This window comes from Giraffa tippelskirchi, chromosome 9 (genome assembly GCF_054371585.1).
Source record: "Giraffa tippelskirchi isolate mGirTip1 chromosome 9, T2T-mGirTip1v1.2.pri, whole genome shotgun sequence".
In the NCBI taxonomy this organism is placed as follows: domain Eukaryota; kingdom Metazoa; phylum Chordata; class Mammalia; order Artiodactyla; family Giraffidae; genus Giraffa; species Giraffa tippelskirchi.
The window spans coordinates 43,170,101-43,185,273 of record NC_137283.1 but is presented as its reverse complement, the minus strand read 5'-3'; the positions used below and the strand labels follow the sequence as shown (position 1 = coordinate 43,185,273).

At 36.0% G+C, this 15,173-nt stretch overlaps 1 protein-coding gene across 11 annotated transcripts in view; it reads right to left on the bottom strand.

The window, feature by feature from the left end:
• ERC2 (ELKS/RAB6-interacting/CAST family member 2) overlaps window positions 1-15,173 on the bottom strand; it is a 957,804-nt gene that overhangs the window by 643,407 nt on the left and 299,224 nt on the right. For all 11 annotated transcript variants that reach the window (XR_014064002.1, XR_014064001.1, XM_081524874.1 and 8 more), the window contains one exon: window positions 12,461-12,616. Coding sequence is in view for 9 of the 11 variants with exons in the window: in XM_081524874.1 (XP_081381000.1) it covers window positions 12,461-12,616 (156 nt within the window). In the remaining 2 variants the exon portion in view is untranslated. The remainder of the gene's footprint in view (window positions 1-12,460; window positions 12,617-15,173) is intronic.

Below are 15,173 nucleotides of genomic sequence, written 5' to 3'. Positions count from 1 at the left end.
AGAATCCTCATCCCCAAAAAGCAAGCATTGAGGGATCTTTTTTCTTATGTTACATATTAAAAAGATACAAAAGAACATCAAAAATACATAAAATAGAAAAATAATACAAGAAACATCCATTATTCAATTCACTAAAAGGATCACTAGAGTCAGACATGACTGAGTGATTTCACTTTCACTTTTCACTTTCATGCATTGGAGAAGGGAATGGCAACCCACTCCAGTGTTCTTGCCTGGAGAATCCCTGGGACGGGGGAGCCTGGTGGGCTGCCGTCTATGGGGTCGCACAGAGTCGGACACAACTGAAGCGACTTAGCAGCAGCAGCAGCAGCAGCAACCCGTTTCTATTTCCTTTCCCTCTCTAGAAACAATCACCACCCTAAATTGTGTTCATCCTTTTCTTATTTGTCTTTCAAGCTTACTTTATTTTTTTGCACCTGTAGATTTTACACTATTTAATTTTGCATGGTTATTAACTTTTTTGCACTGTTTTTTTCTTTTTTAGCTTTTTGCTTTTTTCTACTCAATCTAATATCTTCAAATATTAAATCAAGTTACTGTTTGTGCATTGTGTTCATTTTCATTTTCATTAAAGTACAAGCTTGCTCCTTGGAAGAAAAGCTATGACCAACATAGATAGCATACTAAAAAGCAGAGACATTACTTTACCAACAGAAATCCACCTAGTCAAATCTATGGTTTTTCCAGTAGTCATGTATGGGTGTGAGAGTTGGACTATAAAGAAAGCTGAGCACCAAAGAATTGATGCTTTTGAATTGTGGTGTTGGAGAAGACTCTTGAGAGTCCCTTGGACTGCAAGGACATCCAACCAGTCCATCCTAAAGGAAATCAGCCCTGAATATGCATTGGAAGGACTGATGCTGAAGCTGAAACTCCAATACTCTGGCCACCTCATGCGAAGAACTGACTCATTTGAAAAGACCCTGATGCTGGGAAAGATTGAGGGCAGGAAGAGAAGGGGACAACAGAGGATGAGATGGTTGGATGGCATCACCAGCATAATGGCCATGAGTTTGAGTAGGCTCTGGGAGTTGGTTATGGACAGGGAAGTCTGGCATGCTGCAGTCCATGGGCTCGCAAAGAGTTGGACACGACTGAGCGACTGAACTTAACTGAACAGTATTCCATTGTAAGACTTCATCAAAATGTGTTTGCCTGTTAAATGTGCTGTTAACAGACATTTGGGCTTACTTCCAGGTTTTTTTGCTATTATGAAAAATGCTATTCTGAACATTCTTATACCTACTACCTGGTACACATTGTAAAAAATAATTTAGGAGTTAAATAGCTGGAACACAGAGTATGCACATCTTCATATTCACTAGACAACATTCAAGTGTGTTCTAAAGGACTTATATTAATTTCTATGATCACAGTTCAGTTCAGTTCAGTTCTATGATCACAAGCAGTGTGCAAATGTGCCAATCCCTCCATATCTTTGCCAATATCATATGTCATTGGAGTTTTACATTTTCGCCAGTCTGGTAGGAGTTATGGTAGAAGACCTCCAAAAATGACTGCCACCAGTTTCTTCCTACTTATACACATATGCCATTCCTCACAACTACAGGAGGAGTCTATTTACCCTCCTCTTTAGCATGGACTGGACTGTGACTTGCTTCAGCTAGCAAAATGCAGAACAAGTGTCAGTATGCCTGTTCTAGCCTCTAGGAGAACTAGCAGCTTTAGCTTCCTCTCACTGGAAGCTAACCACCAAGACAGAAGTCCAACCACCCTGTGACCACTTGGCTGTGAAGAAATCTATGCCAGCCACACTATCAACCCATGCAAAAAGACAGAGAGGGATTTTTCTGATATTCCTGGTGGAATTTGTGGCTTCTGTCTTGTTCCTGGTCTTAAAGGGAAGAATTTCAATGTTTCATCATTAAGCTCGATGTTTGCTTTAGCTTTTTATAGGCATTCAAGTTTTAGAAAGTTCCCTTTTATTACAACTCTGCCAAGAGGTTTTTTTTTTAATCATTAAGGAATGCATAATATTATCAAGCGTTTTTTCTGCACCTCGTGATTTATCACATTTTCACCTTTAATATATAATAAATTATATTAATGGATTTTTAAAATATTACTCTCTCCATGCATTACTGTGAAAAATTCCACTTCATCATGATGCATTATTATTTTTATATATTACTGGATTTACCTTGCTAATAGTTTGTCAGCATTTCTACATTTATGGGCAAGACTGATTTGCAATTTTCCTATTTTGTGCTATCTTTATGAAGTTTTAGCATCAATTTAGCCTTCCAAATAAAGTAGGGAGTGTTCATTCTTTTAGTGTGTTCTGAAATGATTTGTGTAAAACTGCAATTTTTTTTTTTCACTAAAGTTCATTAAAAATCACCCAAAAAACCATCCAGAGCTAGTATTTTCTTTTTCCAAAGACCATTCCTTACTTCATCCATCTTTAATGATTATAGGAATATCCATGTTTCTAATTATGTGAACCAAGTTTGCAAAGTTGTTTTCATTAAAAAACTTTCATTTCATCTAAATTTTCACCCTGTTGGCATGAAGTTTTCATAAAACTCATTTATATTTGATATTATGGAATCTATGACTATCTTTTTTCATTTCTAATATTTTTATTCTTAATTATTTTCTTGATGAATCTCAGCAGAAGCATGTCCCATTAAATAACCCCTTCAAAGAGCCAATTTTGGTTCTGTTGATCACCCAACGTTTTTATTTTCTATTAGTTTCGGCTCTAATTTTTAAATTATTTTCTTCTTAATACTTTCCTTGGGTTTATTCTATTTTATTTTCCTAAGCTTAAGTTGGGATATTATCTCACTAATTTTCATACTTGTTTCTTTCCATGTATGAGCCTTGAGAGCATATATTTTCCTGTCAGTATCATTTTAGCTCACTCTTTCTAGTTTGATATACCTTGACATTATTGTACAGCCTTAAATATTTTCCAATCTTCATTATTATTCTTTGACCAGTGAATAACTTAAAAGTATGTTTCTTAATCACCAAATACATAAGTGTTTCCTAGTTATCTCTCTTTTTTTTATGTCTTACTTCTCTATGTGAATAGAGAACATGGTCTGTTCTACAGTATTCATTTGAAATTTGGTGTATCTTGCTTTATGCACAGTATGTAGTCAGTAATCATAAATTCATTCTGTATACTATGTGCTTAAAAAGATTATGGATCCAGCAATTGTTGGGTACAATATTCCATATATGTGCATGACATTTGATTACACTTGTATTTTTAGAACATTTCCATCATCTTAATAAGAAACTGTCTAAGTAGAAAAGTCACTCTTCATTCCTCATCCTCTACACCTAGCCCTAGGCAATCAATAATCCACATTATCTCTATGGATTAGCCTTTTCTGGGAATCTCATATAAATGCACTCTTCAATATATGTACTTTGTCACTGGCTTCTGTAACATAGCACAACATTTCAAGTTTCATCCATGTTGTAGCATGTATAAGTACTTCATTGCTCTTTATATTTCACTGTATGAATATACATGATTGCTTCTATCCATTCAGCAGTTGATGCACACCTAAGTTGTTTACACATTTTGACTATTAATGCTGCTAAGACCATTCATGTGCAAGTATGTGGAGACATATGTGTTCATTTCTCTTGGATATAAACACAGGTGTGAAAATGCTAGGTCACATGGTAACTATGTTTAGCTTTCTGAAGAATTCCTACCTGTTTTCCAAACTGACTAGACCATTTTATATTTCCATTAGAAACATATGAGGGTTCTAATTTCTTTAAAACCTCACCAGCACTTGTTATCATCTGTCTTTTCACTCATCACCATTCCAGTGAGTATATAAAGTGGTTCTCTCCTTATGGTTTTGCTTTCTCTAATGACTAAGATGCTATCAAATATCTTTTTGCATACTTATTAGACAATCATATATCTCCTTTGGACAAATGTTCTGTTAAGACTTTTTCTTTGCCTCTGAGATTTTATGTCTTTATTTTGATGCAAATAGATTTCATTTTATTTATCCTATTTTGGGCATTTTAAGACTTCTGAATTTGTAGACTGAGACCTATGAAAATTCTCAGCTTTTATGTCTTTTATCTCTTCAAATATGGCTTCTGAATAATAACTGTCCCTATTCCATCTCTCTTTCCTCAAGAATTTGGGTTAGATTTGTGCTAGATCTTCTTATTCTATCTTCTATGCATCTTTAATGTTTTCTATCTTTTTATCTTTTACTTAATTTCTTCTGCCCTATTTTCTAGTCTATTAAGTTTCTCTTCTGCTATGACCACTCTGCAATTAAATATGTTTCTCAAATTTTTAAATTTCCATTTTTATATTTTTCCATTTCTAGGTCATTTTATTTGCTTCTTTTTAAATTTCCTTGATATTTTTATAGCCTCTTGTCCTTTAACCATATTTTCAACTCTTTGTTTTATTTAACATGTTAAACATACTTATTTCATAGTGTTTGTCTTAAAATTTCAGTTTCTGAAGTCTTTCCCTTCTAGTTCTGCTGTTAATTCTTTCTACTAGCTTTTGCTTATGGTGGCTTACTTTCTTGAAGGATTTGTAAATTTTTTTAATTTTTACTCACATGTTTTGGAACTTTCTCTAGAGAAAAATACTGAGGGGTCTTAGTTGAACATGTAGTCCTTCAGAGCATTTATCTCAGCCAATACCTGGGCACTACCAACCACGGGCTCCTTTAAACTACATTCTATACTGAAAGTTCTTGGATCACCTCACACTGCACATCTGCGTAAGAGCCAGCTGTGGTTATAGATTCTCAGTGCTAGTTTTTTTCACCTTTCTCTTGGCTCAAAGATTTAAAATAGATGAATAAATGATTTTCCCTGGAGCCCCTTAGTCTAGGTGGAAGGAGAATAGACTGGGTAGTTTATTTTTACTTTACTCCTGCATTAAGAGTCTAGCTGTCTGGGGTCCCAGCTTTATGTGGTAGTGGGATTCCTACTTGGCTCCTCATTTTGAGCAGGCTCAAGCTTCTGTCACTTTCCTTCAGTGTCACTGTGACTGTGAAAACTGAAGTTCAAGTTCATCTGTCTACCAAAGCCAGCAAGAAGACAAAATCAGGAATTTCCCTGGTGGTCCAGTGGTTGAGACTCCATGCTCCCAATGCAGAGGGCCTGGGTTCGATTTCTGGCCAGTGAACTAGATCCTGGATGCCACAACTAAAGATCCAGCATGTCACAATAAAGATCCCATACCCTGCTACTTAATCTTGGCCCTTCAGATTCTTTCTAACTTAAAAGTTCATAAGTACATTTTAAATTGTACATTTTTAAACTATATTTGATCCATCATTTTTGTCCCAGTAATTAAAACTAGCTAAATAAGAACCAAGCTACTGATAATAACTACTGAGCATAAACAGAGTGAGATACTTAAAAAGTGAGACTTCCACGTTCAGAAATTTTCAGGGTTCAGCAATTTACTATAAAAGCTGATGTAGAATCCCACTTGCAGGATGAACCCAGACTAGATAGGGGGACATAGAGGTTTCATCATACTTTCCACATCTACAGGTTTGGTAACGGCTGCTCGGAAGGCAGTCTTGAGAAGAATTCTGACTATGCTGAAAAGTTCACTAAAAAGAACTGTGGGAAATTATCAATGTGCTTTGAGTATGTGTGTCCAGGTGGCAGCACTACTCAGTTCTGTGCAATCCATGAAATAAATTATTTCTTTGTAATTTAACAAATCACGAGTCTATGATTTTAGCTAGAACAAAATAAGTTCTCTCCCCATAACCCTCTCTTATTCTCACACACAAAAACAGAATATAAATAAAATGAGGGAAAATCAGGATTAGGATTAGAGAAAATTATAAAATGAATTAAATCTGTTGTAATCAGCAATTACTCAAGGAACAGTTGACATTACAGTATATAGTTGATTCAACATATGAAACTGATTCATCTGAAAATAAAACTCGAAAAACTTTCAACTCTACATGTCAAAACAATGATGATATCTATAGTAAAGAAAAAAAAGCTGATTTGTGCTAACGTCTACAAATATCAGAGTAGAAACCTCATATGGGAGTGGGGTATTGAGAGAGGAATGTGAAAGAAACTAACATCAATGGAATGGTATTTAATAGGAAGGAAGACATGGCAAGTTCTATATATAGCTACTTCATTCCATAAAAATAGATTGATAATGATAAAACTATCTCAGGCTATAAATATTAAATAGGCAGTTGCTTTAAATAACTTGCAGACTATCACTGCTGTGAGGTAAATTTTAAATATTTTATGCAGACAATAACAGGAAAAAAAGTTTTTCTAAGGGGAATATAGTTGTGGGGTAAAAAAAATCATTTTCTTCCATAAAAACATGCCTTTGGCTTCTTTTATAGCCATAAAGTCAATAAAAATGGAAAGTGATGCAATCGAACATACATGAGAACTGAGGCTGGGGAAGGTCTGTCTCCATGATGGGAAGAAGAAAAACCAATCGAAATTACATCACATGCTTTATATGAAGTCCATGTGGACATCAGGCACACTTCATCTCGTCTGAAAGTTCTTCCACCACTTACATCTGTGACACAACTAACACCAATAAAACCTACTTTGCCAAGGAAAACAGCTTCTTTTTCACTGCAGATATGGCCCTTACGTCTAGGAAGTGATGTGCTTATTATCATGCAGTTTGGGTTATGAGGTTTGTAATCCGTCAAAGGTTAATAAGAAAATGTGTTACTAATTGAGAATAAAGAGAGAGATCTAAGACAGCAGAGTGGCATCTTTGGCAAACTCTGCAGAGGGAGTGGCTAACAGAGAAGTACTGGGGTCAGTAGATGAAAAACGTGTGAGACTAGCAACAAAGCCTTGTATACAACAGGGGATGCCATCATTCTTTCCCTAGTAGGAAAACAATTATTTATATGGTACATTCCATTCTTAAAGCCTTAACAGGGCTGCTGAAGGTAACTCATGCTTTTCATAGCCTCTTACATTCTGCCCTCACAGTCTGATTCCTCTAAACCTTGTGAGTATGGGTAGAAATTGGACTTTCCAACAGGGGAGAGTTGCACAGCTTGGGAGGTCTCCCAGAGTCTCAGTTCTCAGGGACAACATGCATGTGCCAGAGGGCTTGAAATATGCACGTCTTTTCATCCTGACTGACTATGTCTAGTATCCCAGGCTTTGCACAAGTTGTGATTCTAAACCCTGCCTTTACATTTTTGCAATTCACCTTCTATTTCAAAAATGTTATGTCATGGCTCTTTATGATATCATATTTATAAAAGCAATTTAGGTCTTTACTGCTACTTCATTTAATCACAAAGCTTGCAAGAGGCCCTACCAGTCCTAGTCATCTGCTCAGCAACAAAATGGAAGCACATGCTATTTCATGGGACTACTTAAAATACTTCCTTTCCCTCCAACCTACTGTCTTTAGTCATTTTAATAATTAATCCAAGCAGGACTCACTTTGCATACCACAACATTGTTTCTATATCAAATTCTCAGCTAATGTGGAAGCTCCAATACTTTGGCCACCTGAAGCAAAGAGCTGACACATTGGAAAAGACCCTGATGCTGGGAAAGATTGAAGGTAAAAGGAGAAGGGGATGGCAGAGGATGAGATAGTTAGATAGCATCACCGACTCGATGGACATGAATTTGAGCAAACTCCAGGAGATACTGAAGGACAGGGGAGCCTGGCATGATGTAGTCCATGAGGTCGCAAAGAGTCAGACACCACTTAGTGACTGAACATCAACAATGTCAATTTTTCATCAAAACATTTAAAATTATTTCAACACACTTTTATCTCTGAAAATGAGTCTGTATATATCACTATTAGCTGCCTTTATTATATATTTCTGGAGAAGGAAATGGCAACCCACTCCAGTATTCTTGCCTGGAGAATCCCATGGACAGAGGAGCCTGGCGGGCCACAGTCCATAGGGTCGCAAGAGTCGGACATGACTTAGCGACTAAACAACGATAGTGATTATCTATTTGGAGCAAATAGTTACACAGAGAAATAGAGATTGATTGAGATTAAGCCCTGCTAATGACAAGGAATCAAATGCTGAGTTAACTGTATCACCAATGGGTCATGAAAGTACTTTTCAGCTAAAATTTCAAAAATATAAGCAAATGAGAACATAGATACTCTAGGAGCTATTTTTTAATGATTAGGTTGACTTTAAAACTTTTTAAATCCTTTTTTTTAATTAAAAAAAAGTAAGCTTCCAAGTAATTAAGACAGAATACATTTAGACCTCTATTAAAGTAATAGACCTCTATTAAAGTAATAGTAATAGTGCTTGAGCACTGCCAAGCCTGGCACCTTCGTAGACCCTGAAGATGCCTCTCCAGAAGACCTAGTAAAAGAAAGGGCACTCTTAAAAGCTTTCTATATATACATTACAAGCTGCAGGCAGAAGTAACAATATATAGCTGCAATTTTCAGATTTAGTTTCAAAGAGTTCTAGTCCCCTCCTTGTGCAGCATTTCATAAGAATTTCTGAAATGTTCCTCTTCCATGACTCTGAGTCTTTGTGAACTATTAAAACAACAGTTTCTGAAGTCAACTGTTCCTGCATTAAACTTACCATTTTCTGCTAGATGGGATCCCAAGTCACCTTATGATTTCCATTTCTACCACTGCTTCAGTAAACCAAATGAGTTAAACAATTACATTTCCATTTCCCAAGTACATTTCAGAACCTCTAGATTTTTTCAATTTAAATCTAATATTTCTTTTTTGAAAAAGTCTGTAATTTCATATAGACTTGAGTTCTTCCTACTTCCTTAACTGTATAGAATTGGGGATAGAATGGTATTTTCACATATCCATCTAGGTGTGCTCAGACATAGATTTGAGATGGCAATCTTCCCCAGACCTATCACTGTAGTTTTACCAATCTGATTATTTTGACCAAAACAAAAAACAAAACACTAACTTTAACCTTGCACAACTTGCATTATTCCAGCCAGAAATGAACTCTCCTCCCATCAAGTCTTCAGGGTGGTGTTTTGAGTACATATCTTACTTTCCCAACTAAGTGGTAAGTATTGGGAAATGGCAAGTATTTTGAACATGCACAACTTTTAGTGCCCCTTTGGGAACCACAAAGCTCAAAATCCACCATTGAAAGCTTTATCCATATAATCCTGCATATAAACAAAAGAATTCAAGACACTCCAGTGGTGACACTGAACAGTTTCCTTGTCAATATGTGTAAACAACTATTGCACAAATTAACTCCTCAGATATCTGTGATGTTCACAAGCAACATATTCATACAAACTTTGTAGAAAAGTTATCCAAATAGGCTACAATGGACCATGAAGTACACTAGCAATTCAATTTTCAGTTCAGTTCAGTCACTCAGTCGTGTCGCAACTATTTGTGATCCCACGGACAGTACCACGCCAGGTTTCCCTGTCCATCACCAACTCCCGGAGCTTGCTCAAACACATGTCCATCAAGTTGGTATTACCATCCAACCATCTCATCCTCTGTTGTCCCCTTCTCCTCCTGTCTTCGATCTTTCCCAGAATCAAGGTCTTTTCCAATGAGTCAGTTCTTTGCATCAGGTGGCCAAAGTATTTGAGCTTCAGCATCAATCCTTCCAATGAGTATTTGGGGGTGATTTCCTTTGGGAAAGTGAAAGTCACTCAGTCGTGTCCGACTCTTTGTGACCCCATGGACTATACTGTCCATGGAATCCTCCAGGCCAGAATACTAGAGTGGGTATCCATTCCCTTCTCCAGAGGATCTTCCCAAGCCAGGGGTTGAGTCCAGGTCTCCCAGGTCTCCCGCATTCCATGCAGATTCTTTACCAGCTGAGCCACCAGGGAAGCCCAATCCTTTAGGATTGACTGGTTTGATCTCCTTGCTGTCCAAGGGACTATCAAGAGTCTTCTTCAGCACCACAGTTCGAAAGCATCAATTCTTCAGTGCTCAGCCTTCTTTATGCTCCAACTCTCAGATCTGTACATGACTACTGGAAACACCATAGCTTTGACTACAAGGACTTTTGTCAGCAAGGTGATGTTTCTGCTTTTTAATACACTGTCTAGGTTTGTCATAGCTTTCCTACCAAGAAGCAAGCATCTTATAATTTCACCAGCTCCAGTGATTTTGGAGCCTGAAAAGAAAAAAAATCTGTCACTGCTTTCACTCCCCCCCCCATCTATTTGCCATGAAGTGATGGGGCCAGATGCCATAATCTTAGTTTTATGAATGTTAAGCTTTAAGCCAGCTTTTTCACTCTCCTCTTTCACCCTCATCAAGAGGCTCCTTAGTTCCTCTTTGCACTTACTAAAATTATTAATATATTTGATTATATTTCTTCAATAATAATGGATATAGTCATCACCTACTTTTTCGAGCCAGGTGCTTTAACTGCAATATTTCGTTTAACATTTGGAGTCACTGTCTAAGTTTTGCAGTGTTGTCCCCACTTCATAGATGAGGTAAGTGTGGCTGAGTGACTTAAGTCACTACTCAAGGCAATGCAGCTATCAAGGGCAGGTTAGAAATCTGCCAGAGTCTGTTTCAGTCTTCAGCCTGCACTCTTTTCACCTAACTCCTTTTCTCTCCTCGAACATCCTTCTGACTTGACCACTCTGGGAACCCTTGAAAGTAACTAACCATTAAAAGTTAAAACTAGCTCAAGGATTGATGGTGCCTCAGAAGACTGTGGGCTAATAAAGGCCATCACTTGCTTCCTGAAGATCATATACATGTTTTATTCACCAAGACACAATCTATATTGAGGGACAGAGTTTACAAATTTCAAGGCATTTTCAGTTGTACAAGTGGCTTGAACTATCTTCCACTGATATATGACAGGACAGGGTAGGGAGGAAAAGTTTGAGCCAAAACAATCATTTCCCCCAACCTTCATGGATTCACTCAGATCTGTACATCTGGTCTTCATTCCTCGAGTGATCTGGCCATTGTCTGCAGGCCACCCTACTACTGTGCTTGTGGCAAGTCAGCTCAACTCTCTAAGAGGAAAGGACTGCAAAAAAGAAAACAGAAGGGAGGACTTAGCAAGGAAACCTGCTCTGCATTTTGTGGCCATCACTAAAGGCAAGGGGTTACATTCAAATACACTGGACATTCTCCTTCTCGTATCTCTACTCTTTGATGCAAATCTTTAGTCAAAATCTCAACATTAACTTACAGATGGAAGTTGACAGAAGTATAGCATGGTTTTTGTTTTTCCTAGAGAAACACACGTACACACACATACACAGTAAAGTAGACACTACATATTATTTCTCTCCTGTAATTTTGCAAATTCTCTGCAAAGATTATCCATGTATTTCACAACTGATAATAATCATAACCATTATTTAAGCAGTTTTCCTCTCAAATTCCCACTGCTTTCTCACAGAAGCACGCATCACTCAACTCTGCTGCATTTTATAAGGCAACAAACAGCAAAACCTAGAATAAGAACAGGGGTACTTAAGAGTAAGTGGTAGAAAAAAAGAAAACTAATTTTAATTGGTGTGGTTACTGTTTTCAAAAAGAAAATGGCTTAAATAGAGGAATAAATAGAAGTATTTCAAAGTCTCAAAAGGCCAACTGGGCTGCTCATAAATTGAATAATTCTGCGTATATAAAAAGAATAGATTTTCAGGTGATTTGTCCATTTGCAACTCAGTTTCATTTTGAAAAATACAAGCCAAATGCTTTAAAACTAGCAATACTGATAAAAAGTAATGGAAATGATTGCTATAATAATATTTCATAAATATTTCACAGCAATAGGTAACAATAATAACACTCAACAACGTATCACATGACTGAATGCTTTCTAGAGATCAGTCAAGGGAGTATTTTAAATGCATAATCTCATGGAATTGTCAAAGCGACCCAGTGATGAAGGTATTTTTCTTTTTCTTACCAGTATTTCATGGATGAAGAAACTGAGGCTCACAGAGGTTGAATATTTTCAGCAAATGATAGCATTGGGACTCAAAATCAGTTCTGTCAAATACTATATTAAAACCCAAATACCTTCATACCATTGAATCAGTTAAATTGGCTTCCAAGATTAACACCTTTTAAGGCCATCACCTTCCAGGGATGGGCCAGAAATTTGGCAAAGATAGAAACTTTTAAAAATAGCAAACTTATGAAATCTCAGGAAATTTGGAGAGCGAAGACTATTAAAAATAAATGTTAATTCCCAAGACAGAGGGACACTGAAAGAACTCATTAGAAAATCCTGAACCCCTTAGTAAGTAGAAATTCTACCAAAAGTTTTAACTGATTTTTCTGGAATCTATGCTTCTGAACTAAAAATCTTCCTCATTCTTCTTTATTGTCCATATATTTCATATATCACATAAAGCAGATTATGTGGGTATTTGGGGAAAGTATGTATATAAACCATAACTTTCCAGTCACATTAAGAATATAAAAGTTTATAACTTTGGACCATACCTTGGTTTTCATGAACTTGGAGTGACTTTTGTAAACCTCTATTTGTTTTATCTCTTCTTCACGGTCCTCAGTGTTCAACACACCATTGGCTTTTAACATCTGGATCTCATCCTCAAGATCCCTTATGTTTCGCTCCAATGAAGCGATTTTTGTGTCCTGTTGGTAAAAAAAAAAGAGAGAGAGGGAAAGAAAATTGCTTTTTCAATATTATCAAAACAATTTCAGAAAGCAATTTATTCAATAGTAATACATTAACTATGGTGTAGACACAGCCCTGAATTCAGAACAATTTACTTTTTTCACCTCTGAAGATCACTTGTGAGATTATTTTTTAAGCTCCCAATAAACAGCTTATGTCAATACAAGACAGAGAGTTACCTAGATGTGTTTGTTGCATATCTAGGAGTCAAATTACTAAAGAAATAGTGATAAAAGTGATCTAAAGTGTTAAAAACAAAAATGACTTTTAAGAAGACAAATTTATAATTTCAGAGATAGTTAGTTTACCAGTGAATATTTTTGAGTCTACTTGTACACACAAAAACGGTTTGTTCATGTGTGTATTTTGTGGCTAGTTTTATAAGGCATGCTTGGAATCTGACTGTGAAAGAGAAGGAAATTAAAATCTACTAATGGGGGAAAGGATTCTCATCTAAAATACAGACACAAGTGAAATCAAATAACTGAATCATGACCTAGTATGACTGACACACTAAATATTGAAAATTTATAGCAACTGGAAATAATATATCACATCATATATCACAACATACTTGGCAAGCAGACAGCTTCCTGTGTGACAAAAAAAAAAAATCACTATCTTGAAGGGCATTTCTAACCTATTGATTTACAGAGTCAAAAATAAAAACTAGAAATATTACACTCAAATGTGGGGTTAATTGAGGACAAACCATAATTTTTTTTAAAGAAGGAAATGACAGATTCTACACACAAGGTACAGCGTAATAAGAAATGATGCATTAGAAATAGAGGAGAGGAGAGACGAGATGCATTATAGAGGGAAAAACAGTTCCTCAACCTCAGGTATTAAACTCAAATCAGTGCTTGGAATGAAACACACTGGAAGTTTGACGTCATCTTTTCTCACTGTCACCATCTCCCTGCCACTTTATTGTGTAGATTCAAGGAGGTTATATTACATTTGCAATTGGAAGTTAATGAAAAATGAGCCACTAACTCATTTTTTTTTACCAATTCATTTTTTTAGAATCTAAGACACTAAAGAGTTCTAAAAGTAAAGACAATGAATGGGCTATTCTATTTATAACAATTCAGAAAAAACGTTAACAATTATGTCTGGCCTGATTTTGTAGCTACTTTCTATTTTACTTTCCTATAGTATATACCCAATGGCATGTTTCATTATCATGAACACTGCCATCACTGTTAAAAGTAGAAAAATGAGAACCAGAAGCAGCAGGTTACTGAGCTCCACTGTGTTCCCATACCTGGGTGCTCCAAGTGCTGAAGACACTTATTAATTCTTTTAAAAAAAAAATGCAAGATGATGAAAGAAAATGATTTTGAAATTTGTAACATTATTATGGAATATTACATTCCATTCTGTAGTATTTCATTTTCTTTTTAAACTAGTATTTATTGTATCTTTTCAGTTATAAAAGTAATATACTTGAAATTCACAAAAAATGGAGAAAATCCCCTATATTTCTATCATCCAATGATAACTATCATGTTTTTATTTATAGCCTGCAAGTCTTTTTCAATGTTAGATGCATATCTGGTAATCTTGTATACTGCCAATTTGAGTGAGGAGAATGTTAGAGACTAAATGTCTAGGTGCCTTCAAAATTTATATGTTGAAGCTCTAATCCCTAATGTGGATTATATTTGGAGAGGAGGCCTTTGGGAGGTAATCAGGATTAGATGGAGTCATAGAGTATGGAACCCTCATGATGGGATTAGCGCCCTCATAAGAAGAGATACTAGAGAGCTTGTTTCCTCTCTCTGCCATGGGAGAACAGAGCAAGAGGGTGACTGTCTGAAAGCCAGGATTCTCACAGGAATCCAACCATGCTGGCACCCCGATCTCAGACTTCCAGCCTCCAGAACTCCAAGAAAATAAATTTCTGTTTTTTAAGCCACCCAGCCTGTGGTATTTTCTTATAGCAGGCCAAGCTGATAAATGTAGGGAGTCCTTCTTAGTGATTCATTTGAATTCTAAGCTATGCTAACTCTGTAAATAAAAAGAGCAGCAATAATGAAAAGGCTATGGAAAAAGAACTTTTACAAGTTCATAAGAGCCTTTATAAATAAATGAGAGTCACTTTAAATCAACATTTTTTCTGACTATAAAATTAATATTCTCATTACAGAAAACTTGAAAAGTCACATAGATAATTATGATGTCCACCCCAATCTCATCACCCAATATACCCACTATTAACTATTTTATTTACCTCCCGTGAAAGCCTTAAGACTATATTGTTTATTTAAAACATAAAGATATCTATTAGAACATTAATCATTAATCTATTAAAACATTAATGTAGATTTCTGCTCCTTATTGAGATACAAATTTTTCAGTATTTACAAATATCTAAGTACAATTTTTACAAGAATTTACCTGTAAGTTAAGTATGAAAGAAATAGTCAACATTCCTGCTTTCTGATATAAAATCTCCTTTGATTTCAGATTCAAGTCTAAACTGACATATTTATATGTATACATATG